This window comes from Cyclopterus lumpus, chromosome 5 (assembly GCF_009769545.1).
Source record: "Cyclopterus lumpus isolate fCycLum1 chromosome 5, fCycLum1.pri, whole genome shotgun sequence".
NCBI classification, from domain to species: domain Eukaryota; kingdom Metazoa; phylum Chordata; class Actinopteri; order Perciformes; family Cyclopteridae; genus Cyclopterus; species Cyclopterus lumpus.
Genome location: NC_046970.1, coordinates 4,817,885 through 4,841,796, shown reverse-complemented (window position 1 = coordinate 4,841,796; position 23,912 = coordinate 4,817,885). Strand labels below are relative to the sequence as shown.

At 44.6% G+C, this 23,912-nt stretch overlaps 2 protein-coding genes across 3 annotated transcripts; both read left to right on the top strand.

The window, feature by feature from the left end:
* The first annotated feature begins 264 nt into the window (after positions 1–264).
* On the top strand, positions 265–13,441 carry gxylt2 (glucoside xylosyltransferase 2). 2 transcript variants are annotated; one of them, XM_034532204.1, is made up of 8 exons: positions 649–763; positions 1,667–1,947; positions 7,157–7,355; positions 8,258–8,389; positions 9,769–10,020; positions 10,384–10,507; positions 11,174–11,346; positions 12,523–13,441. In XM_034532204.1, exons 2-8 carry the CDS (start codon positions 1,889–1,891, stop codon positions 12,697–12,699), a joined length of 1,116 nt encoding a protein of 371 aa, XP_034388095.1. In that variant the 5' UTR covers positions 649–763; positions 1,667–1,888; the 3' UTR covers positions 12,700–13,441. The 2 variants fall into 2 exon arrangements, with proteins under 2 accessions (XP_034388093.1, XP_034388095.1); XM_034532202.1 differs by lacking the exon at positions 1,667–1,947 and having other exon boundaries at positions 265–763.
* Positions 13,442–15,891: 2,450 nt separating this feature from the next.
* On the top strand, positions 15,892–22,349 carry ppp4r2b (protein phosphatase 4, regulatory subunit 2b). Its single transcript, XM_034533146.1, has 9 exons — positions 15,892–16,042; positions 16,711–16,792; positions 17,100–17,270; positions 18,730–18,823; positions 18,905–18,942; positions 19,055–19,129; positions 19,260–19,412; positions 19,502–19,809; positions 20,716–22,349. Exons 1-9 carry the CDS (start codon positions 16,009–16,011, stop codon positions 21,126–21,128), a joined length of 1,368 nt encoding a protein of 455 aa, XP_034389037.1. The 5' UTR covers positions 15,892–16,008; the 3' UTR covers positions 21,129–22,349.
* The last annotated feature ends 1,563 nt before the right edge of the window (positions 22,350–23,912 follow it).

Sequence of the window (23,912 nt, the reverse complement as noted above, 5' to 3'; positions counted from 1 at the left end):
TTATATTATATATCTGCAGAAAGAAGTCGCACAACACGACAACTTTGTGGTCGCGTGACCAACAGATATTGCTTTACAAATACAAACCGTTGTAACTTTTATTTATTTATTAACGTCTCTTGTGAAACTTGCTGTGCCAACAGTTCAATCTTTCTTTTACGGAGACACATTTCAACCACCTTACATAGCGATTGCAACATGACGGTGCGGTAGTACGACCGTGATTACGGTAAGGCGGAGAGGAGCCACGCCTCCGCTGTGTAATCCTCCGTGGACACGCAGAGGCTCCTCTCCGCTCTCCATCATCATCATCATCTGCAGAAGAATGCGAGCGGGGAGCGGTAACACAATGTCAACTCGGGCCGCGCTCCCTCGCCCGCAGACATGAGCGGGGTCCCGTCTGCCTCTTCCAGCCGCAACAAGTCGCCCTCGCCATGCGGATCCACTGCAAAGTAGTTGTGATCGCCGTGTGTTTCGGAGTTTTCCTACTTTTGTACTTTTTGGGAGGCAACGCCGCGGACGATCCGCTGCGGAAAGAAGTTGCCCGGGAGGAGGAGGGGGAAGAGGCGGCTGCGGCGGAGGAGGACGGGGTCTCTTCCCGGTCGCCGCCGGAGCCCGGGCGCGATGTTGCGGCGAAGTTTAAGAAGAAGAAACGGCCCGCCGGAGGATACGGCGCGCGTGCGAAGGAACCTCCCGGGGGACGAAAAGAGGGCAGGGCGATCAACACGGGGGCCGGCGTGAATGTGAATGTGAACGCCAAGAGGTGAGGGGTAGTTTAGGGTGTCTTTGCTTACGCAGCCCCGGGACGAGCCCGTTTCCGTTCGTGCACTCGCCAACTACTTTTTGGTGTCTCTCTTTTAATCTCGTCTTTCCTTTCCGTGGGGGGGGGGGGGGAGTCACGCGTTTATTCGGGGCTGTGGATCAGACGGGCTCCCTGCATCAGAACGGCCCACATTGTGCTCAAGGACGCCGGCTCCACAATAGCCTGATCTGTCAAGGGACACATGCATACGGCCATATCTGCTGCCAGGCTGCATTTTTTACTGGCAGTATGTTTTAAACATTACTTAAAAAAAATATTGTTATTGCACTGTGAATCAGGCTGTTGCAATCCGGGGGTGCTCACATGTCTGGGCTGAAAATGTGAGTATAGAGACCATGACTAATGTGGTTGGCAGAGAGGACCACTGCACACAACAGAGAGTAATAGTGAGCTGACCTCTAAATCTTGATAATTTGACTCGTTGTTGTTTTTAGGCCTTTTTAATTCTGTCATCTGCTGTGCTGAAGGGGGTAAAGGTCACCTTGAAAGAACCCAATTGCAATTAATAAGTAATACAAATGAGCACAGACTGGTTTTAGGTGGCCTGCTAACATAGTCGCACTGGTGAGATATTGACTGGAAATGACTGTTTATCTCTTCAAAGTCTGCCAAAAACAACGTGGGAGTGGAAAAGCATGTCAGGTGGGATTTTCTTTTCCTCTCTGGACGCCAAAATAAAAACCGCAAGATGCCAGACGATCTGATTTTTAGTTCTATCCTTTTTAAATTTAGACAAAAAGCAGAGTTTGTCCGTTGCTATTTCTGTTCAAGAATGGGAGCATTTTTTTTTTTTTTTACTATGTCTTCCAGCTTTCTAATTCCAGCCTCTCACATCCCTTACAGTTCCTCCCCCAACTCCCACCTGGGCTGAACGCCAGCAATGCCACAACGTGGTCGTGGAGATACCAGCCAGTACTATGTATTCTACTCCAGAAGCCTGGCGGGAGGTTTCGGGACGCTGTTCGCTAGATAAAAGCCATCAAGGCGTTACGTTTTGAGAAAAGGACCTTTTGCGTCCTCCCAGAAACCACGCTCCTCCATGTGTGCTCGGCACTGATAAGGGAGATGGGGTGGAAGGGGTCACCGGTGTCCTCCAAAAAGGAAAAAATAGAAAACGCCACCAGGTTTGGAAAGCGCTCAAGACTGACGTCTGAGATTAGGGAGAAAACTGGCCAGAGCAGCTGGCCAAAGCCTCCAAAAAGACCCCCAAAACGTTCCCCCATTTAATTGCGTGTGCTAATCAGATATTTGGCAGTAGAAAAGCCAGAGGAATCCGAACAATAGGGTGTAGCTTTCTAGCAACGCGCACACAAGCCTCGGCAGAAAATGAATGCAGAAGTGAATGTTAAAGCTCTGTTAAAGTGTATCATAGAGATAATAAGTCCAACACGTAGAGCTGAATGATCGATTTTTAAGGTGGTCCACTGTGGCCTCTGAATCAAACGGATCGTATCGGTGTGGATCTTTGCCTCCAACGCTCCATTCATCTGCGGATCTGAGCAGCAGGCAGATTTCCTGTGCGGCGTGCTTTGTAGACAAACATCCCGAGTGTTTTTTTTTTCTTCTTCCAATCGTATTATTTCCTCTTGACGCATCACACTACTTCCTGTGGCCTAAAATAGGAGATCTGCCCCACCAGAGAGACACCTTACATAAACCGCATGCTTCCCGTAGGGGAGGAATGGGGGGGTTCGCAGATCATACTGATTTTGAGCCAAACATCTTTAGCTGATTAATTTAATAGTGTAATGACAGAGTTAGCAAAACACTTGCAGGTTGCAGATTCCCAAATATGTGATTTTGCTGCTTAAAAAACAGGTTTAAATTGGCAATCTTTGGTTTTTTGGATTGTTTGTCGGACTAAAACAAGCAATTTGACGGCTCTGGGAAATTCCCATTACTTTCAAGTATTTTATACTCCGAACAGTTGATTGATTGGCGGAAAAACACATACAAAATTGCTCATGAAAACGTGTCGGTTGCAGCCCTAATAGACATCCACACCTGTGACGTGTAATACAACAGGGGGGGACGGGGGCTTTACCTTCCAAGATGCACATCCCTTCACTCTGACCTGTCGATCACCTTCAGTGTTGTGTTTCACATGCATAATAATACAGATGTGTGCTGCCCCCCCTCCTCCATCTGCTTCGTTACATTGAATTAAGGACCCTGCATCTGCAGGACTAGATGGGCGCAGATACTTTGTGTGGAAACAAATCCCCTGGTCTTGTCACTTCAAATAGAGTTCAGCGGTGCCCCTCGCAGTAAAGAAGTCGCTCTCTCGCCGCGGCATTATGCATAGCTATAAAAATGTCATCTCGCATGACTGAACGCTCTCTCTGCCGGGAGTGTTTTGAAATCTCCACGCTTGCCTGTGCAGCCCGACATGGCGGTTGGAGGGGAGTGACTGTCGGGGGGAATTGAGGGGTGGGGGTGCTGTGTGAGCCTCATCAGGGGCAGTTAGATCGGCCTGTTAGACTGGCTAACTCACTTTTAATCTACTAAGTGAATGAGTCATAGCGGGTGTGTGGAGGGAGGAAATAGAATGGTAGGAGGACGTGCCTCGGGTAGATCTGTTTCTGAGGAGCAGGATTTAAGACCGTAGAAGGCCGTTACGGGTCCAGCAAGTGTTGAAACTGATCATTGATTGGTCGACTAGTTGACAAAGCACGGTGTCACTACCCGCGCTTTCCCCGGTGTAACTCGCCTCTTGGTACACATGCCATGGTTGTGCTTCGATGCAGATATAATTCTAGTGTATTCGTATTCAGTACAGGCGCCAATTTAGTTAGAAAAAGGGAAGCCAGTGTCTTAAACTTGCATTCTCTCTAATGGCCATCAGGGGGCGACTCCTCCGGTTGCAAAAAGAAGTCTGGTTGTATACAAGTCTATGAGAAAGTTACAACAGGCTTTGTACAGTACATTGATTCAGTGCCTGATGGTCAACACCATCAGGTTGCATATTTCAATGATCCTTATTTTTTAAAGCGTGTATACAATGTCATCAAGTTTAATGAGCACTTCTTGGCTGAGTAAAGAGTTGGAGGGATTTGTGGTTTCACGGCGTTCAGCTGGACCCCCTGAAGGGCCACGGGAATGAAAACTGCGTCACCTGAAGGTTTTAGCTTTGAGTCCAAGTCGCGAATCGGCCTGAAGAAGCACCCATGGCTTTCACTGACATGTGGCATTGCATTTACAGAAAGCGGAATACCCCTATAGAGGAAGGGAATAATGGGGGACATGTTCAGATTCTTCAGTCTTCAAACTGGCTCAAACCAAAGTGAACATGCTGAATACAAGTCCACCAAATGACCCAGTAATATGCTGACTAATTAAATGCCTTCAATGTGTTCTTTGGTGTATTCTGTACTCTTTACTCCAATTCTTCAACTTTATCTTCAAAGATGCTGCTCCCGCCCTCCCCTGACATAATTTCAAAGGGTTGGCTGTGGTGCTTTGTAGTCAGGCAGAGGGTTCCTCATGTTCTCACTCTGCAGCCAGTAATGAATTCAATCTGTTTGTACCTCCTCTGTTCTTTTTTTCTTCTTCTCAATTTGTTGTTGACTGCTCCCAGATGTGGGGATCGGTGCCATGACACAAAACATCATCTGTGCCCAATGCAAAAAAGGAATTTGTGTTTTTTTTCTTTTTTTTGGTCTGTCCAATTTTCCTGCAGAAATCCGTTTTCAAGGGCATTTTATTTTTGCATGACTAAGTGCGACGTAATCACACCCCGCTGTGTCGGTAGATATGGATTGCTTTTTTCCTGCGGGAGAATTTGGAATGTGTGTTCGACAACCTTGCCAGAGCAACGGCCTTTGAAGCGCAGCGGACAAGATTTCTCAGCACCTTTTCTCGTTTCACCCTAATCTGCGGTTCATCATTGTCCCTCAACCATGCAGAAAACGAAGTGTCACGCTCGGAGGCCGCCCTGCAAAACACCCACCTGTCAAATTTCACCCTTCACTCTTCCCATCCAGTTTTATGGCTGCTTCCCTCCAGGCTCCAAGGAGATGCACGCTGTTCGGAACGCACAGTCTTTGATGGAAAAACGATTTAACAGCCACTGTTTTCCCAAAATAACGCTTCATGCTCCCTTTTTTTTCCCCATGTGCCAGTCTCCTGGCTATGACAACACTTATGTTGAACATGCTGTTATCACAGCCAGCCCCATGGAGTGTGTGTACGTGGAGGACAAGTAGACGATGTCGGCCCCCCGCTTCAGGCTCCCCCATTGTACACATGTTTCCGTATCATAGAGGGAGACACTCTGCACTGCTGGGTGTATTTTAACACAACAACACTACTAGCTCTGCAGAAAGAGCACATCTTTTACATCAGATAAAGGACCTCCTTGCCTTTGAGCACAGAAGAACAAAGTCCGGTGGGAACTCAACAGAGCTACAAAAGTGTGTGTGTGTGTGTGTGTGTGTGTGTGTGTGTGTGTGTGTGTGTGTGTGTGTGTGTGTGTGTGTGTGTGTGTGTGTGTGTGTGTGTGTGTGTGTGTGTGTGTGTGTGTGTGTGTGTGTGTGTGTGTGTGTGTGTGTGTGTGTGACAATATATGAAGATGTCTTTGAGAAGAAAAAATCCCAGATTTCTCACCTCGTCTCTCTGACAAGGAGGACGAAAGTGATGATCTGCTATTTCCTGGAACGCTTCGCTTTGTTTCTCCTGTCTTGATTCTCAGAGTGCAAAATAAATGTCTGTGCTTCCGGCGTGTCCATGCCATTACTGTCCGACAGTGGACATGTTGACGAGTGAGGAGAGCCGGGATGGATTTGGTCACAAGCGGAAGTGTTTTTAACAGATGTATTTGCTGGGTGTCCATGGACAGATTTGTTTATGCTGCTCTTTAACCTGGTGTGACCAGTGGCTTATGGTGGCTAGCCTTAGCAAACCTAATTCAACCGTTTTGCTGAATAACTCTTTTTTATCCTTATGCTACTGTAACATTATGTTTCAGCATTTATCGTTATCCTCTGAACTATTGTGCAGAATTTCCAGTGTCTCATTTTACGTTGAGGCTAAACCGTGTAACTAGCATCATTAGCAATGTTCTAACAAGCCTAGAGAAAGATTTATTTTTGCCTGCTAAGTTGACTAGCAACCGGCTAGTTAGCCGTAGCTAACATAAATTGTAGTATTTCTTTCCGCATGCTACTTTCTTTCCACCATTGGATAAAGGGGCTGCGTTGTTATTTTCTTGTTTGCTAGCAAGAACGGTAGCTGTTGACCAGCAGCAGCAGATAGTTGAGAGTAGTTATTACTTCCAGTCAAACTTAGAAGCTCAAAATGTCATTGTTTTAAACCTTTTTAACTGTAACACCTCTGCTCTCTGTGAAGCAGCTGGTTTTGTCCGTTTGTTAACTCAAGCTAACATTAGCTCAAGCCGGTATAGAAATGTCTTTTTGTTCATAAAATCATTGCTTTTTAAATTGCAATCACAATATAGTTTATAGTTATAAAACTCAAGTAGGTCAGCCCTACTTCTATCCTTTTATTCTATCACTGAGTCTAGAGTTCCACGACGAGCAGCTGAGATTTGTTCAAATACCATAAACAAAAATTGTCAGTTATTATGATGTCATTGAAAAATGTCAGGCTGAGTTACAAAGACTAGTGTGTAAGCGTTGCGCAACGCATCATTTTCTATTTGATGGATTTATGCAACCAGAAAAAAAACTGTGAGTATTATCTTTATTACAAGCATGATAGCGCTGCAGTGAAGCAGATAAAGACTATGTTTTGGTAGAGTGGAAAGGGAACTGTAAGTCGCAAGAGGTTAATAACTGCTGAATTGATATATAGTTTTGTGGATTTTCATGTAAAAATGTTCATGGGCCTGTTGGTGTGAGTATTGCTTCCAACTCTCATTGTTCGGTGGCTTAAACCAATCAGAGTTTTCCAAAATTCCATGTTGGTCAACTCTACTTAGTAGTAGTACTATAGTAGAGTTTACAGGTGTTGAATTACAGTTTCTCTTTCGGTTATTTGACTTTGAACGTTTCCTTTTGCTCTTCACATGCACTGCTGTGCCGCAGGCCAATATATACAGTGCAAGTGACGAGTGAAGGAAACAAGGTTTGTGTAATCGGTGATCCAAACCTCCTCCACTTTCCCCTTGGCCCCATTTACATCTGCAAACATTGTTGTAGGCTGCATCATTTGTTCACTGAATGGGGTCCATTTGTATCTCTCTATCCTTATTGTTGCTTTGAAAACATACTCTCATGGAACTGTGTTCAGTTTAAATAATCGATTGTGCATTTGCGTTTCCGTTTTCCTTGTAATAGTCTTTTTCATCCCTGTCTTTTTGCATGTGTTTACCAGTAAACGGCGGAATAACGCGGCCCGACCTGTGACCAAGCGCAAGCGGGTGGAGGAGGTCATGCACCTGGCCGTGGTGGCCTGTGGGAATCGTCTGGATGAGACCCTCGCCATGGTCAAATCGGCCCTCTTGTTCAGCCTCAAGAGGATCACGTTTCACATTTTTGCAGAGGACACGTTGGCCCCGCAGTTCGAAGAGAGGGTGAGAATATCTACAGTGTCGGGTTTTTTACAAAATAGATTGAATGTGGCACCGCGGAGACTTTTTTTGCTATAAGCGCCACTCTTTTTGGTTTGTTTTCTTTGTGCACTTCTTTAGTGAGACTTCTCATATAATCCAGCCCACTTTAACCCCCACAGCCCCTCTCTCTCTTTGTTATATATGATATCAAGATCAGAGCAGTTTTAACTCTGACTCCCTCTAGTACAGACATATAACCCTTTTATCTCAAGGCCAGGGAGTCGTATATCACCAAGACACCCTGCGCCTTTTCTTTTTTCTCCAGCACCATGCATCACTTCAAAGTCACCTTTACAGAAGTGCCTGGCGGGATTTCGATTAGCTCCACTGATATGGTAACTCGCAGTCTATTAACATCGCGACTAGAAATGGAACAGAAACAGCTTTTGAATCCGAACCCTAAACCTGTGTGCTCGCCGTCGTGTGCAGCGGGGAATCATTGCCATGTGTTTTAATAAAAGAAGAAAAGAAATCTCCTCGTGGGCAACAGGGAGTTGTGCTAAATAATAGGGCACATATGCTGGGTATGCACAGCAACGAGCGTACGTCTGGCCGCAGTGTAAAAAGACATGGTGAACATGTGTCGGGGGAGATGTGTTTGTCCATAATCTCGGCACAACCGCTGCCAAAGGGTGCCGTCACTTGTTTAGGCTGGAGCGTTTTAATCAAACAAACAGCTGGCGGCTGCGTGCGCTCGTTGCCGAATCCGCACGGCGACACGTGGCGTTTTTTTTAAAGCGAGAGAGATTGGCTTTCGGAATAGTCTGTTAACAGTGGCTGTTTCTCCCAACGCACCTTTTTTCCCTTACGCCACCTTTTCGCAGACAGTTCCTCCTGTCTAAAATGTGCCGCCTTACTTACAGCTGAAACGGTGGCCCCGCTCCATCTCCACCAAGTTCCAGCACCGGATCTACCCCATCACCTTCTCTGTGGGGAACGCCGACGAGTGGAAGAAGCTCTTCAAGCCCTGTGCTGCACAGAGACTCTTCCTCCCCGTAAGCCTGCATCACTTAATATATTATGAATCCATACTTAAACAGCCCCCCCCTCCCCTTTTTGGTTTTAGCACAGCGCATGGTTATAGTTCATTCATTACTGTGATTATTGACAACTTCACACTTTTTTTTTTTCCTGCAGCATTTACTTAACAAGCAGTCTCCAGATACTTTCATCGAGTGACGGCCATTGATTTTTCTTTTTCTGCCGGTGTCCATTGAAATAACTTAATAAGCTTACTTGCCGTGTAATGAAGATGCTGCAGGTCAGACGGATCCATTAGTAAATACTCTGGCTCCGAGGCAATCAATGAACATTCACTCTTCGCTTTATTGGGAATACCATTTCAAAACCGCGTAGCCTCTATGGATAGTCTGAAATATGGAACGGCTGGATCGGTCCATCCTGAGTTTGTACCGTCCCGTCCTTCCACTGATGTTTTGGCAGTTAACGCTGAAAAATTAAAATCCAATTCCATCTGCTCTTGAGGTAGGTCTGTTACCCTCCTTTTGCACCATGCTCTCCGGTGGGTTACATCGGAGTGGGTTACACTCGGGGATCCACAACCTGTGTAGTGGATCCCCGAGTGTAACCCACCGTAACTTCAGGTGTTCTAGCCAATGCCACGGGTTCTGCTTTTGAGTCCACGGTTCTCCCCCGGCTGCCAGTGAATTAACTATAGCTACAATATGTCTGAGAAGTCACTTCGGCTGTATGAATATAGTTTAAACTCTCAAAAGTTTCTCCGATCTGAAGGGGGAAATCTTCTGTCAGCCGAACTGGCGGAGGCGGGGGTTTGTCTGCCGCACATAGACGGCAGAGTTCATCAGTGGAGACGGGAACTCAGTCTCATCTTGAATTCATCTTATTGTTAGCAGACTGTGGATTATTTTTCTTATTTTTCTTCTTCTTCTTCTTCTTCTTCTTCTTCTTCTTCTTCTTCTCCTCTTCCTCTTCTTCCTCCTCCCACTGCAACCCACAACTTTGATATGTGAATTTTTCCACAGATCCTATCACACCATTATTATTAATACTCTGAAACCTATAATCTGAACTAGGTGGAATTATTAAAAGTTGAACTATAGTTCAATAGTAAGTTGGGAGTTTTATTAAATTATTGAATCTTCAGGGTTTAGTTTGCTGTTGAATTCCACTCCCCAGACATCACGTTGATCTGATCCGAACCTCTTGATGCTTAATGCATAATTTATAGTTTTATGTTTTATTAATATGCGAGTTGCGGTCTGGAAGAGGGAGCTGTATATGCCAAAGAGCAGGTGCACCTAACGGTGTCAACGTGGTAAGAACCACCATCACGGACGTAGTAACGTCTAAACTCGTGAATATTCCAACAATGAACGCAACCGTGTCCTCCCAGGTCATCCTGAAGGACGTGGACTCGCTACTCTACGTGGACACTGACGTGCTGTTCCTGCGACCCATGGACGACATCTGGGACCTCCTGAAGTCCTTCAACGCCACCCAGCTGGCCGCGATGGCCCCGGAGCACGAGGTCCCAAAGATTGGTTGGTACAGCCGCTTTGCGCGCCACCCTTTCTACGGAGTCACGGGGGTCAACTCCGGCGTAATGCTGATGAACCTCACAAGGATCCGCAGCACGATGTTCAAAGTAAGCATAGCCCTATTTCCTCGCACTCTGATCAGTGTAAAAAAAAAAAACTATAATAATACTTCTTAATGAAAAAGAAACGCCAACGTGATCTGTGATTTTCACTTTTTTGCATTCTTACGGGTTATTTTCTTTGAGGCACAAGTCACAGTGCTGCGAGTGGGCCGCTATTGAAGCAGACTGCTGCCCTCAGATCTCAATTTAGCAGCTCTTTGGCTCTTTCTGCTGCCAGCAGATTGCAAATGGAAGCGGGAATGTAAATGTGCTTCTCCTTTGATGATGTTTTTTTGGAAAGAGAAAGAAAAAAAAAGAAAAGATTTCTCTGAAGCTGTTTGCGAGTGAAAGTTGCTGTTGGTATTTCAGAACAGCATGATCCCCAGTGGCCTCTCATGGGAGGATATTCTACATCCACTCTACCAGAAGTACAAGAACCACATCACCTGGGGAGACCAGGACCTCCTCAACATTATCTTCCACTACAACCCAGGTATATATATTTTTTTTGCCGTATTCATGTCTTCTACAGTGATCACAGAACACATCATGTACCCATCTAAAGAGGCGTCAAGATGCTCCATTGAAGGCTCCACCACAACATCCAACTACACATCTTGAATTCAACATGTTCAACATCAATGGCATCTTATTTCGCTGTTGATGAACCGGTCTACGTCATGAATCTGGGTTGGCAAGCAACGTAGGCGGCCGCGTGGCTGCAGGCAACGTCCGACCTCGGCAGCAGACTGAGCTCCAGCTGTTGGGCCAGATGCCGGCGTAAAGCGCTCGGAGAGGCGGTTGAGCTGGCACAGCCGATGAAGTGTTTGTCTTACACGGTGCAGCTTTGAGCTCTCCGCGATCTCCGGGGGAGTTTTCGATTTCAAGTTGGTCCATAAGCATAGTTTTGATTCCTTTTAATTTTTCCTGCTTGTTGTGCAACCAGGAAAAGCTTCTAAAGAGTTGGTTTTTTTTCAAATGTACATAATTCCCATGTAAATTTGAGGATCTATACCGTAGTTCCGGACTAGCTATCTATATAAAGTTACTGTCCTCACTGTGTCCTAGTGTCGTATTTACATGAGATACAGTGTTTGGTGTACTACATGGCAATGATGTGTTGTCGTGGTTGTTTGTTTTGTTCTTTCCCCCCCCCCAGAGTGTCTCTTCATATTTCCGTGCCAGTGGAACTACAGGCCAGATCACTGTATGTACGGGAGTAACTGTAAAGGGGCGGAAGAGGAGGGCGTGTCCATCCTCCACGGCAACCGTGGAGTGTATCACGACGACAAGCAGCCGGCGTTCAAAGTGGTCTACGACGCAATACGGGAAGTGAGTATTCCCGTTGTACTGAGACAATGTGGGGTTGATTCACAGTTCTGTGGTCAAACCGGATCTGGTCACTCAAACTATTCTAATCAGTTGTAGGAGAAATAAAACAAATGTATAAAAGTTCATTTGGTCCTCAAAACCAAATATGAACTTGGATAGAAAACATCTACGTGCATTTATGACATGAATGTATTTTTTATATGCACGAGCAAAAACGTGTAAGTGAGATAATGGAGCGTTTCACACCGCGTTACAGCTGAAAAACACAGGTGTACCTAATCATGCTAACGATGGCTGCCCTTCCTTCAGGTGCGTCTGTCCCAGGGTCCTGGTGTTCGCCATCGTTAACGCCGACAGTTATGTTCAAGTAATAAGCCCTACTTAGCTTATAACATGCTTTGATTTGTTAATGGTTTATTAGGGAAAGGTCAAGTTATTATGTGGCTGCAGCGGTAGGACCTAGACAACGGTTTTCCTACCTAGCCTCTTTAACTCGTTATTGTGAATATAGCTAGCTTGTAGAGGAGCGAATACACTCCGCATCAGAGAAGGATTTTGATAAATACTCCCTTTTTACTGTGTAAATAAAGGCATGTAAAAGCTCAATACAAATGTTAACTCCGTGATTACAGTCCTAGCCTAGCATAGCGCAAAGACTGGAAAGGGGGGGGGAGAGAGAGGGTGTTAGAGAGAACAATCCACCTCCCATAAACTGATATTGATCTTTTCACCTGACTCTTAAGGTTATTAAAGAAGCATATTTCCCAAAATGCTGCACTGTTCCTTTTAAGGCCTTCAGCTTAAAAAAGAAAAGAGCAGCTTTGAACATTTTTCTCTGTGGTACAAATTCTCTATTGCTTGTATTAAACAATCTGGGTCATTTTTTTCTGCATTTTTTTTTATTATTTAGAATTTGTTTTCTCCGGCTGCAGAGTCAGTTCCCCTCCCTGCTCCGCGGAGATAAGCCTCTTAAAGACGAGCCGGGTCATAATTTATGATTAATACAGAACCCCACCCCCACCCCCCCCCACCCACCCACACACACACCCCACCCCAGCCCTGCTGATGGAATTTGTAAACACCATTTAGCCCGTGATATGTCCCATTTAAAAACCCATCAAACTGAAATAGCATTTGGATCAGAACTGACACAGGACATTGACTCTTTTCCTGCAGTATCCCTTCGAGGACAACATGTTCCAGTCGCTGTTCTACCCCATCCAGACCAAGTTCCTGGACACGGTCAACACCCTGTGCGGTCGGATTCCCCAGGTCTTCCTCAAGCAGATCGAGAAGACCATGCGGAAGGTGTTCGAGGAGAAAGTGGTCCGACGCGTCAAGCCGCACAAATAAGCTGAGAGACACGGACGTGGACTCTCTGTTTTTAATCGGCCGGTCCTGGCCGTGGATCGTGTGTCACGCCGCCGTCTCACCAGACCGAACTGTGGGTGCTCTGTGTGGGTGTTTGCTGTGTATATTCGACACATGCCACGTCCTGGATTTGGTCTTGTGAAACATTGGTGTGGGGTAATAAGCCAATGTACACAGAGAAGCATACAGTGCTGGTCAGTGATGCCGTAGAATAGGTGTTGCCTTATTGCCGTCTCAAAATGTTCATGTCCCAGTTTTGAAATGTATGAGACTATTGGAAGAATGTTGTTATTATTATTTTTTATTAAGACATCTCAAGTGTGGGCTAAAAGCTAAAATAATTATTTACGTCCACCGAGGTTTACACATTAATAAATCCCCCGCGCCTCTACAATCATGTGAACGTTTTACCGGCAAATAACTTGAACCGCGAGCTCGGCGTGAGTTGCCAAATGCCACCGTCAGTATTCAACATTACAGCACAAAACGAGGAAAATGTGGAATTTCATGTTCAAGAGCCGAATGTTAAAATGCACTTTCAGAATGACATTGAGACTGGAACCAAAAGTGCGTGTGTGTGAGAGAGTGTGTGTGTGAGAGAGAGAGATGTTTTTACCAGCATTACTTTCAATGTAGTGTAATGATCTAAATGTGTCATTTGACCCGGAAACTGGACTTGGCTGCGCAGCCACCACGTCTTTTCTAAATAAATCGATGCAATGTGCCGAGTCTCGTTTTATGTGTATGCAGGAGAATTCATGGCAATGTAAATGTTCCAACGGTATGCAGAACGGGTGAAAGGCATTCTTCTCACGGGTGCGTTATGCAGTAAGGTAAGGCCAACACAAACCATGACATGGTGTGATGTAGCAATATGATTATGTAGCAATAGGCTGTATTGGCTAGTTTCACACACAATGTTGCTCAAAAGGGGGTCAGTTGCATGTCCTCGTGCACACACAGGAAGCAGCAGAAGGGCGCATGTGAAACCACTGACAAAAAGAGCATTTGGTAATCCACAAGAGAGCTCAAAATGAACATATTGTTGAGCAAAGTCTGGCATACATTGAGCTCTGATACTACCTACTGGACACGTATGCACACACTAATGTTTAGAATCAATCTTTTGATCTCTCGGAAGCCCACTTTATATGCTTGTTTACATTATGAATACAAACTATTATTCTGAATATCAGTCCAGGTGTCATTTGACATTCTGTCAGAATTCTCCGAAATGTTACAGTATAAACTATTCTGTACAAACACAACTACATCAGGGCTCACTGTGTGGCGATGGGCTCGATGTGTCGAATGATAACGAGAGAATGTTTCTGCAATAGTAACACTGAAAGAAATGTTTGTTTTTTAACTGCAAACACTTTGTATTGCACTTGTATTATTTATTGCATGACATTGACTTTCATTGAAGTGCTACTGTATTGTGGTACTGTTAATTCACTTTGGGACGAGAGAAAGTCATTGAGGTGGAACAGTGGTCTGAGGGTTGTCTTTGTTTTTAAACCCTCAGATGGACCAGCCGAAGGTCAAGTGGACAAGTGTCCTCATCCCAGACCCCCAACTGGCCCAGCGGCCCGTCCTGAGTCCCGTACTAACTCCTCACCTGGCCGTGACCTTGGCTTGAAGGGTACGGTCTGCCCACTGAGATAACGCGTTGAGAAGGCCAAGGACTCCACAGAACTTGAACGTCACACATTTAGTTTAGTACTTTATTGCGATGTTTTGGTTCATAGTCTTCCAGACAAGAGAGTCCATGGCACATTTTTACACTTTTTATATGAGTAACATTTATAAATAACTCAACCAAACCACGAACAAAACAAAAAGGCTTGGGTTAAATTGGAGTAATATGTTATTTTAAGAAGTCTCTCTGGGGGTGACTCTTATTCCATTGTTTTAATGTGATCTCTGTTTGTAAAGCTTAACTTAATTTGCTTGATTTTATTTATGTGTTGTACCCTAAAGGGTATCTGAGTGTAGGTAAACTGTGATTAAACTGTGATTCCAAACTAATTTATAACTTACAAGGCTCCCCTTTAGCCCTTAAGCGAAGAGGGAAGATTCAAGGGATTCGCAAATCTTCAAGGAGCTGCGTGGAACTCTTTCGAACGTGCACGTCTTCAACCCGACTGTTGATATGCAGAAGAAACTGTGTTGAATAATTAATTGAAAAAGGACGCATTGGCCAGAGACACAGTTATTTAGTACAGTTGCATTCACAGATTTGCCATATAAATGGACCTGAATTCAGGGACAAAAAAACCCTGGCAGAGATATGTACTCCACCGAGTGCACATTTGTCCTTCTATTCTTTTATTTGATGTATTATTCATGGCATGACATTTACTTTAAATGAAGGGTTGTTGAATTATGGCTGTGATCCTTTCATTCAATATGCGATGCAAGAAAGTGCTCTGTAGAATCCCAGCACCAACCCCCCAGACTGGCCGGGACCCCTTGGTCTTCCTGTGCACCATCCCCTCTCTCCACTCACTCTTCTTGTAGCTCCTCTTGTCTTTCCAAATGTACCGTGTTACCGTGTGTCAGCCCGACGGCCAACTCGGCAGATCCAGCCAAAAGTTCACTAATGTGCATACAGTTGTCTTCTGTACGCACATTTTTTGTTAAGACCCTGAAACCATCTTTCAGTTCATACAGTGCTTCAGGGAAACATCTGGACCACTCCTGCCTGAAGAGCTTCTGAACCGTAACATAGAGTTGGTAGACTGTTTTTCTCTGCAGCCTGAAACGTGCATATTTCTTTCAACTGATGACATTTAATCTGTCAAAATCCTTATTGTTGGTTAGTAATTGACTATTGCCATACCGCTTGCATACTATGTGCTCCGTTTGTATCAGGAAAGCACAACGTTGAATGTTACAATATCTGCCACAGTATCATGTTGTATGTTTTAATTTGTTGCAATATACATATAGGTTATATCTTTTAGATGTTTATTTATTTTATATTTGTTTTTAGTCAGATATATATACCCCATAATGGATATATGAATCATACCTCATAATAAATATACATATATTGCTATATTGTTTCGTTTTTTTCGAATCGATTATGTTATCTTATTTTATTGTTCCATCATGATGTTGCTCTTGCCGTTGCGGTGCCTTATCTGTTGCTGAACAGGCAGTGACCTCACGGCGCCATATTAAAATGCTCCCTCCTCTTTGCCTGTGAGGTCTTAGCTTCGTTAGCAGCAGCTAAACGGCAGCCTGCTTCTTACATCCACTAGACGGACAGAGAGCGACGGCGTGATGGAAATTGACTCGCTTCAAGAGGCGCTCAGAGGTCACTTCTGCTCACTTCGATATATTCGGTGTTTCTCGAGACCGCGTGCGCGTGGCTCCCCGAAGGCGCTGTATTATGCGAAAGCAAACGGATTCTAGCTAACAAGCTAACGTCAGCTAGCTAGCGGCTACTCGCGAACAGCTAACGCTAACTGTACGAGCGGCTTTCACGGAAATGGGTCCGCTCGTTCCAATTCATGAGCCGGGGAGGAAAGCGCACTAAAACATGACGCTCCTCTTCCCCCGTGCTGGCGAACCTCTTTGTATTTGCCTCTCGATAATAATATTTGAATCTGCTGGCGGACGTTATTGGCCGGGGTGAAATAGCTGTCCGGTGTCACCGGCTAATCGGTAGACCGCTGGTTGTGCCGGCTAACTTCACATGCTAGCCAGTGCGCTACACTTGAGCTAGTTCCAGCTAGCTATTAACCGAGACAGGGAGCACCCGCTAGCCCGCTAACGTTACGTTGTGTAGATAGCTCGCGTTAAATGGACAATGTTGTCGCCACAAAAACCCGCTAACGAGCTTTTTTTAGTGCAGCTCGCCAGAATACTGACGCCTTATAACCGAGTTATCACAACTGGAGGTTAAATCAAAGCCTGTCCTCCTCTGAGCAGGCTCGTACACAACGTAATGTCGGTGTGTGTTTTTTGTTTTTCTCTCCTCAGATTTTGAGAAGAAAGCAAAGTCGGAGTCGTCTCCTCTTCTGGAGCAGTTTCTATGTCATATTGCCAAGACTGGAGAGACCATGTAAGTGAACACAGCTTTACTAACGTCACTGCAATACTACAAAACATAATACTGCTGTTATGATTCACGATATAACTGTTTTCATAACCTTTTCTAAATGTGCGTTCCAGCTGAAATGTTAATGCAGAATAAGCAGGATTTCATTTTTTCTGAAGTGTTGTTAATTTTGTAAGCCACTTCGTGATTAACACGTTTTTCATGGCCTATGTGAGATGCAATCATTGCATGCTTTTACCCGCCCCAAACAGTTTTTTTTGTACCTGTATGCTAATGGGGGTTCCATATTCTGCTTACCGTTTTCCTCCAGGGTTCAATGGTCTCAATTTAAGAACTACTTCCTGTTTAAATTGGAGATGGTGATGGATGACTTTAGCTCCTCGGCACCTGAGCAAAGAGGTCTCGCAAATCCCAACGTGGAATCAATTCCATTTGAAGATATGAAGGAGAGAATCCTGAAGATTGTGAAGGGTTACAATGGGTAGGTGAAATAGCACGTATCCGTTGGACTATAATAGTGGCCAGATAAAAAGTGTCTAGTTCCATGTGATTAATGCACGCCGTGGATAGGTGTCCTCTAGTCCCGCTCACCCAATTTGCAACACAGATATATCTATTCTACAACATGATTATTATTACATTCTTCCATCATGTGGGTCTACTGTAAAATTGCACAGTGTGGCTGCGTTTTTTTTGTTCTCGCAATGTGTTAGTGATAATGCAAACATAATGATTCACGTGTGACAAAAATCTATCCACTGACACATTTTGTCCCACTGCAATGATGGTGATGTAATACAAGAGAAAACCTCATTGTGAGGTTGCTCGGAACCATTTTGATAAATATGTTTTTGATATGCCGACCAAAGACGGTAAAAAAAAAAAAAAGTGTAAGAGGCTGTTCAAATCTTCCGTCTACAAACACGTGGAAAACACTAGCTGTGCATCCTTTTTATCCAAGGTGCTTGGGTGATTGCACTCCTGCTGTTACTAACCAACCAAAACCTGGGCGCTGCTATGATGACAACATGGTTTATTTCAGCAGTAAACCTCACTGACTAAATTTAAACAAAGTCTAAATGAAGAGAACATAGATTTTTCCAGCACAGTAAATCCCTCACAGTGGCTTTGCTGCTAGATTTGGTTGACCTTTCAACCAGATGTTGTGATGTCTTTGGATGGAAAGGGTGAAGCAAGAACAGATTCTACAGCTCACTAAAATGATTAACTTCTGCCATGGACTGATATTTACTGAAGAAAGAAAAGAGATCGGCTGGCTGTGATTGGTTGTTCCTGACACGTGGTGCGCCCTGAGGGCTTCCAAAAGTATGAGTTTTCTTTATGCAGATAATTTTGACCAAATACCTCTATTGACATTGGTGGTTTCATAACATATTTACTCAATGAGATTTTTGATAAATATTCAACGGCAATGCGGATGAATTAATTAATTTTTAAAAAATATCCTGCTTCCTACCTATTCAAAGTGAGGGTTTGCGTCTTTTCTTTATTTTATGAAGGTAAATTGAGAATCCCTGGGTTTTGGGAGCGTTGGTTGTGCATAACAATTAATTTGAAGAAGACACATTTGGCTCTGAGAACTCGTGATGGATATTTGAATGCTTTCAACATTTTATAGACCATGTGATAAACCAAGGAAATAATCACCAGACTAAAGTTAGATGTAATTGAGTGACATGTTTTATGGGTGTAAATGATCACAAATGCAATTATTTGACAACAATCTTGTAGTCATGCTACAGAAATATACAATGATATATTTTTCCCTTTTCTAGTGATGTTGATGCACAACAACTCCCAGCTATCCCTGAGTTCTTACCACATTTACCAAATGTGCAAATTAGTATAGAAGACCACCTAAATCACACATTTTAGATTCCCTCCATATTCATTCTGTCTCCTTTTCCCCTTAATTTTAGAATTCCATTTACGATCCAGCGCTTGTGCGAGCTGCTCACAGAACCCAAGAGGAACTACACAGGAACTGATAAGTTCCTTCGGGGCGTGGAGAAGGTATGTCCCAATCATCGTGGCTGTTTCTTTGGATTTTTTCTTACGTTTATCACTCATTTGGGAATTCTTGTTTCTGTCCAGAATGTAATGGTGGTAAGCTGTGTTCACCCAACCTCGGAGTAAGTGTCACGTCCAAATTAATCTTTTTTTTAAAGAATAAACTAAATGACTGAATATTTTGAGAATCCTGTTTTAACGTTTTTTTTTTTTCTTTTTTACTTGTTCGTGCAGAAAAAATGGCTGCAGTGCTGTCAACAGAATGAATGGAGTGATGCTTCCTGGGAACACATCTGCTTTTACAGAGAGGTTGTGTTGGGGACATATTTGGCCCTTGACTCTAAAATACATTAAAAGATCTTATTTTTCATTATTGTAAAGAAAAAAACAAAAAAATTCATTCCGTTTCCCTGATTTTCCCTGAAAAAACTATTCTTAGGAAAGTGAACGGTCCTGGAACTCCCCGGCCGCTGAACCGACCGAAGGTGTCTCTGGCCAACTCACTAGCAGCCAATGGCCTGCCAGACAGCACAGACGACAAAGACCTCAACACGGAGCAAGAAGATGACGACGATGACGACAAAGACTCCAGGTATGTCGGCAGAAAATCTATTTTTTCCGTGTTCGACGTGAACCCACTGGAAGCCCATTTGTATCTCCTGCCTTTCCTTCGTTCGCCAGCGAGGTTTCAGCATCGGGGGGTTCCCTGGGGAGCTCAGTGAAGAACAAACACCAAGAGGACGAGGAAGAGGACATGGAAGCCGAGCACCAGGAAGTGAAGAGACTCAAGTTCAGCAAGGACGACGAGGACGACGAGGATGACGAGGAGGACGAGGAAGATCAGGAGGCAGACGCGCTGAGGCCTTCGAGCACCGCCTGCCTCTCAAAAGAGGCAGAAGCCATGGTCCAGGAGGACGAGGAGGAGGAGAAGGCTGGGTACAGCAAGGAGAACGAAGCCTCCAGCAGTGCGGCTGCCGCTGAGGACCAAGGTAGTGTTGTTGTTTTTAATTGGTTTGTTTGCAATGCGCTTTGTGCTACTGAGGGGAAATTATGGTGTGGGCTGTTTGTGCACTCTTCTTTAAAAAAAAAAAAGCTGAGTTCACTTGGGTAGGTAATGGGAAAACTTGAGGGACTTGGCGACTGCGCTTGTTTTATTTGGCACATTACACTCCAGTTTGATGCCAGTTTGTTAGCTACAGGTGTGTTCTACTGACATTTGTTTCTATAATGTGTCCACCCCATTTATATCAATGTGGGGAGTCTAGATAGCAAAAACACCTGTTTTTGGATTTACAGTTCCACAGCACCACAAACTGCAGCCTCCAAAATGATCATAGTTGTTTCAACACATCTCTGAAACGGATTGAACAAAAACTGAATATTGTAACCTTTCGATTGGAGGACTGTTTATTAGCCTGCATTAGTTTTAGTCCCGTGTTAACTCCTGAACGTATCAAACTGACCGTGTGCCAGGCCGACAACTATGGACATGGAGCCTCCCAATGTTTTTCTTTTTGATGATTTTGAAAAATCATATAATTTTGTTAAATCTTTTTACATGAGCATCTTATTTCAAACTACCTTTTGTAATTCCTCATGTAGTAGTGGGGTGCTGTCACCTTTTTTACAGTGAACACAACATATGTTTTACACAAGGTTGAGTTATGTGCTTTGTCGAAATGGGCATTTCAAGCAAAAAATCACTGGGAACAATAGATCATTCTTCAAAGATCGCCCCATCCCTCCCCTCAAACAATCTTCCGGCTTAAGATGTTGAAGTGTCGTATTACTCGCCAGTCTTGTGATTTCCTTATGATATTCTTTTCTTTAAATGGGTTGAATTTGATACTTTTAAACTCAAAACATACTCTGTCATCCCGTCTTTTGCACCACAGAACCAACAAGCAGCACGCAGGCCGAGGTGTGTGCGGGCTCCGGTCCGGAGGCTGAGCAGGCCGAGAGGGAGGTGCCATGCGGCTCCCAGGAGGAGGGCACTGACATGGATCAGACGGAGCAGCAGGCACCTGCAGGCGTCCTGGAGAGCCCCGAGACCAGCAGGGACAGCGAGGAGAGCAACAGTGACCCAGTCAGCAGCAGCAGCAGCAGCAGCAGCAGCAGTAGTAGCAGCAGCAGCAGCAGCAGCAGCAGCAGTGGTAGCAGCTGTAGCATAGAGGAGAGTGCAGAAGCAACCAGAGAAGACGTAGCGCTCGCTCCCTCCAGCAGTACGTCTGAACCTCCTACAGAGGGCGCCATGGAAAGTGCCACCTTGAACACTGGGACCACTGAGGAGCCCATGGAGCAGGACTAGACTGAATGCCCCCCTCTCACCCCCCACCCCCCTGCAGCCATGTGTGACCATGAACCAGCTTGTCCTTGAATCCAGCTTGACTGTCACTGGGAATGAGGACAACTATACCTCGTACACAGGACAGACGCCTCGTCCCACTTTTGGACACTCCTCCAAAATGGCTACCTGGCATTGATGTGGGCATACAAATAAATTTTCATTTGAAGTTTTCTTTCTTTTTAACTGGAATATTTTATTGATCTTATTATCCTCTGTTTTAAAGTTTCCCTTTTTAAAAGGGGTTGGTTTCAGCAGTTTTGAGTTTCTTGGCTGGATTCTTTTTTTTTTTTTTTTTTTTTAAATTTTTACATTCAGTGGGGTTGTTCGGATGCTGGGGTGGTCTGGTTCTTTTTTTCTTCTACCACTCACTCAACCATGTGGACACTGTGACAAGGCAGTCAACATTACGCCCGGTGTACCACACTGCCAGGGTCAGAACAGCCACAACAGCCCCTGATTATTTATGAAATGGTTAGCGATATGAGCGACCACCACCATTTCTGTTCCTGACTGAACTTAGTCAAGCAGCGACCCGAACGCGACAACCCACCACCGCTATATTCTTATTACTCCACCAAGTTCCACCAGGCTGTTGAGAACGTGTTTTAAATGAGAATTCTCTATCCTTATGAGATGGGAGACTTTTTTTTTTTTCTTCTTCCCCTTATGTCCTTATAATTATTTTAACCATATTTTGTTTTGCATTGATACACTAACAATACAATGACATGCTACCTTGTTGAGGCGTCTTCTGTAAAATGATATATTTTGGATGCATAAAACCACCATAATTTATATGATCAATTAAATTAGTTACTTTGGAGTATGTTTTTTTTTCTTTTTCTTTTCTTTTTTGGTTTCGTCTGCCAGTTGTAGTTTACAAAACCAGCTGTAAATACAAAGATGACTTCTGCTTTTCTTTGTATCGTGATGTCACCATGTTGTTTCACCGACCGATGTCCGGAGCAGTCTCTGGTTCCAGTTCTACACCTGTTTCTGCAGCTGTACTTTTTGATATTTAGAATTTTAAATTTCTGTAAAGTAGATTTTTGTAGATTGTAATACAGTATGTGTTCACTGCCTTTGTGAAACCATATATAATTGTATAATTTCTGTGTATACTCTGAATGCTTCTGCTTTCAGTGCGGTATTCAGAAACGGCAATAAATGTTAACATTTTTATGCGTGGTGGTCTCGCTTGCTTTTCCCACGGCCCTCCAGCGTTAGTGACACCTGTGCTTTTCCTGCCGACCAATCACATTCAGGCTTTTTGACGCAAGCGTCTTGCTTTGGTACCACCGCTTTTCTATTTTGAAACCTCTGCTGTGGCCAAATTCCACACTGCGTACTAATTGTTGACAGCATGTACCGGTGTATTAATATGGAGCGATGCATGAAGGTGCGAACAGATGCCAAAATGCAGCTCCAGAGCACCACTTGCCAATCATTAAATCTTAAAGCCAAGTGCTTTTTAAAAAGTGGAATACTCTGTTTAGCAAGCTCTCTCGAAAACAAAGATGGGAGGGGGGGGATTGACAGGGCAAAGGAACGATGGGAACAGTACTAGGAGAAAGTGAGCGCTCGCGTGGAGGCCTGGCTGCCATCTGTCATGGCGCTCTGGGCATCAAACAGAGGGCAGAATAAATGAAGCCCCCAATATCTGCCTTCACTGCTGACATTTGCCCAGAGTCCCGAAGGAAATAAAAGAAAGACTGCATTAATCCACGCCGCGCCGCTTTGAAGACTTTGTCTCCGGGGAAACAAATACCAGGTCAGGAGGGATTTTAAACAGGGCTCGACACGGAATGACTTAATCTGACTGCAGCTTCATGACGTGTGGACGGTGGCCCGGAAGGGTCCACAGACTTTTGAAGAGACGTCGGACCCCTGCTGGGGGGTCACCCCTCGCTTTACAACGTCATTACTGCACTTGCAGATAATGTTGTTGTTGTTCTTCCCTCCGGGCCTCAAATGATATCTTCACCGCCTTCTGCGTCTGCAGCCCCGGGGGACGGGACTCTTATTAGCAGGGTGCACCAGTTAAGAAAAGGTAAAATACACCAACCGGGTCGTTGTGCGATCAGCAGCCGCCTCCAGCCTCCACGAGAAAGCGAACACCAATTCAATTAAAAGTGAAAGAAAACACCCTGCAGTGCGTTTCATAGAAAGTGCATCGCTATTCTTCGCATTCCAAATATTTTTTCCAGAATTATTTTTTTATTTAAAAAAATGGATGTTGGTAGTTATTAGTTAGTATCTATGCGTGTATAGCGATAGCTGCAGTGAGTAAAGTGAAGCCTTTGATCAAACTAGTCAGTAAAGTAACTATCAAGAGAAGACCCTTTAAATGGATCCGTGGTCAGTGCGTACCAAATCCAACTAATTGTCCCGAGTCGTGGGGGCTTCAGTGTCGGACACACTTGGTGACACTGACGGGATTAAAAGGAGAAATACACCAAATCCTTCAGGCAGTTATTATCAGGCAGGAGTTTCTCTTTTAATCCAAGTCGAGAGTTTTTTTTCTCGGGTGCGTATTGAAAAGTTCACAGACGGCTCTCAGACTGGGGCAATCCCCGTGTCATCCAATAGAGGGTGCTGTTTAGTGTCCCAGGCCAAAGGCTTTGCCTGCCCCCCAATTCCGAATGCACGCCGAGTCCTCCTGCTGCTTCTGAATGCTGTGACACGTTCAGGGCGCCTCGTTCCTCACACCGTCGCCTCGAGTCGCTGCCCGCTCGACGAACCCCT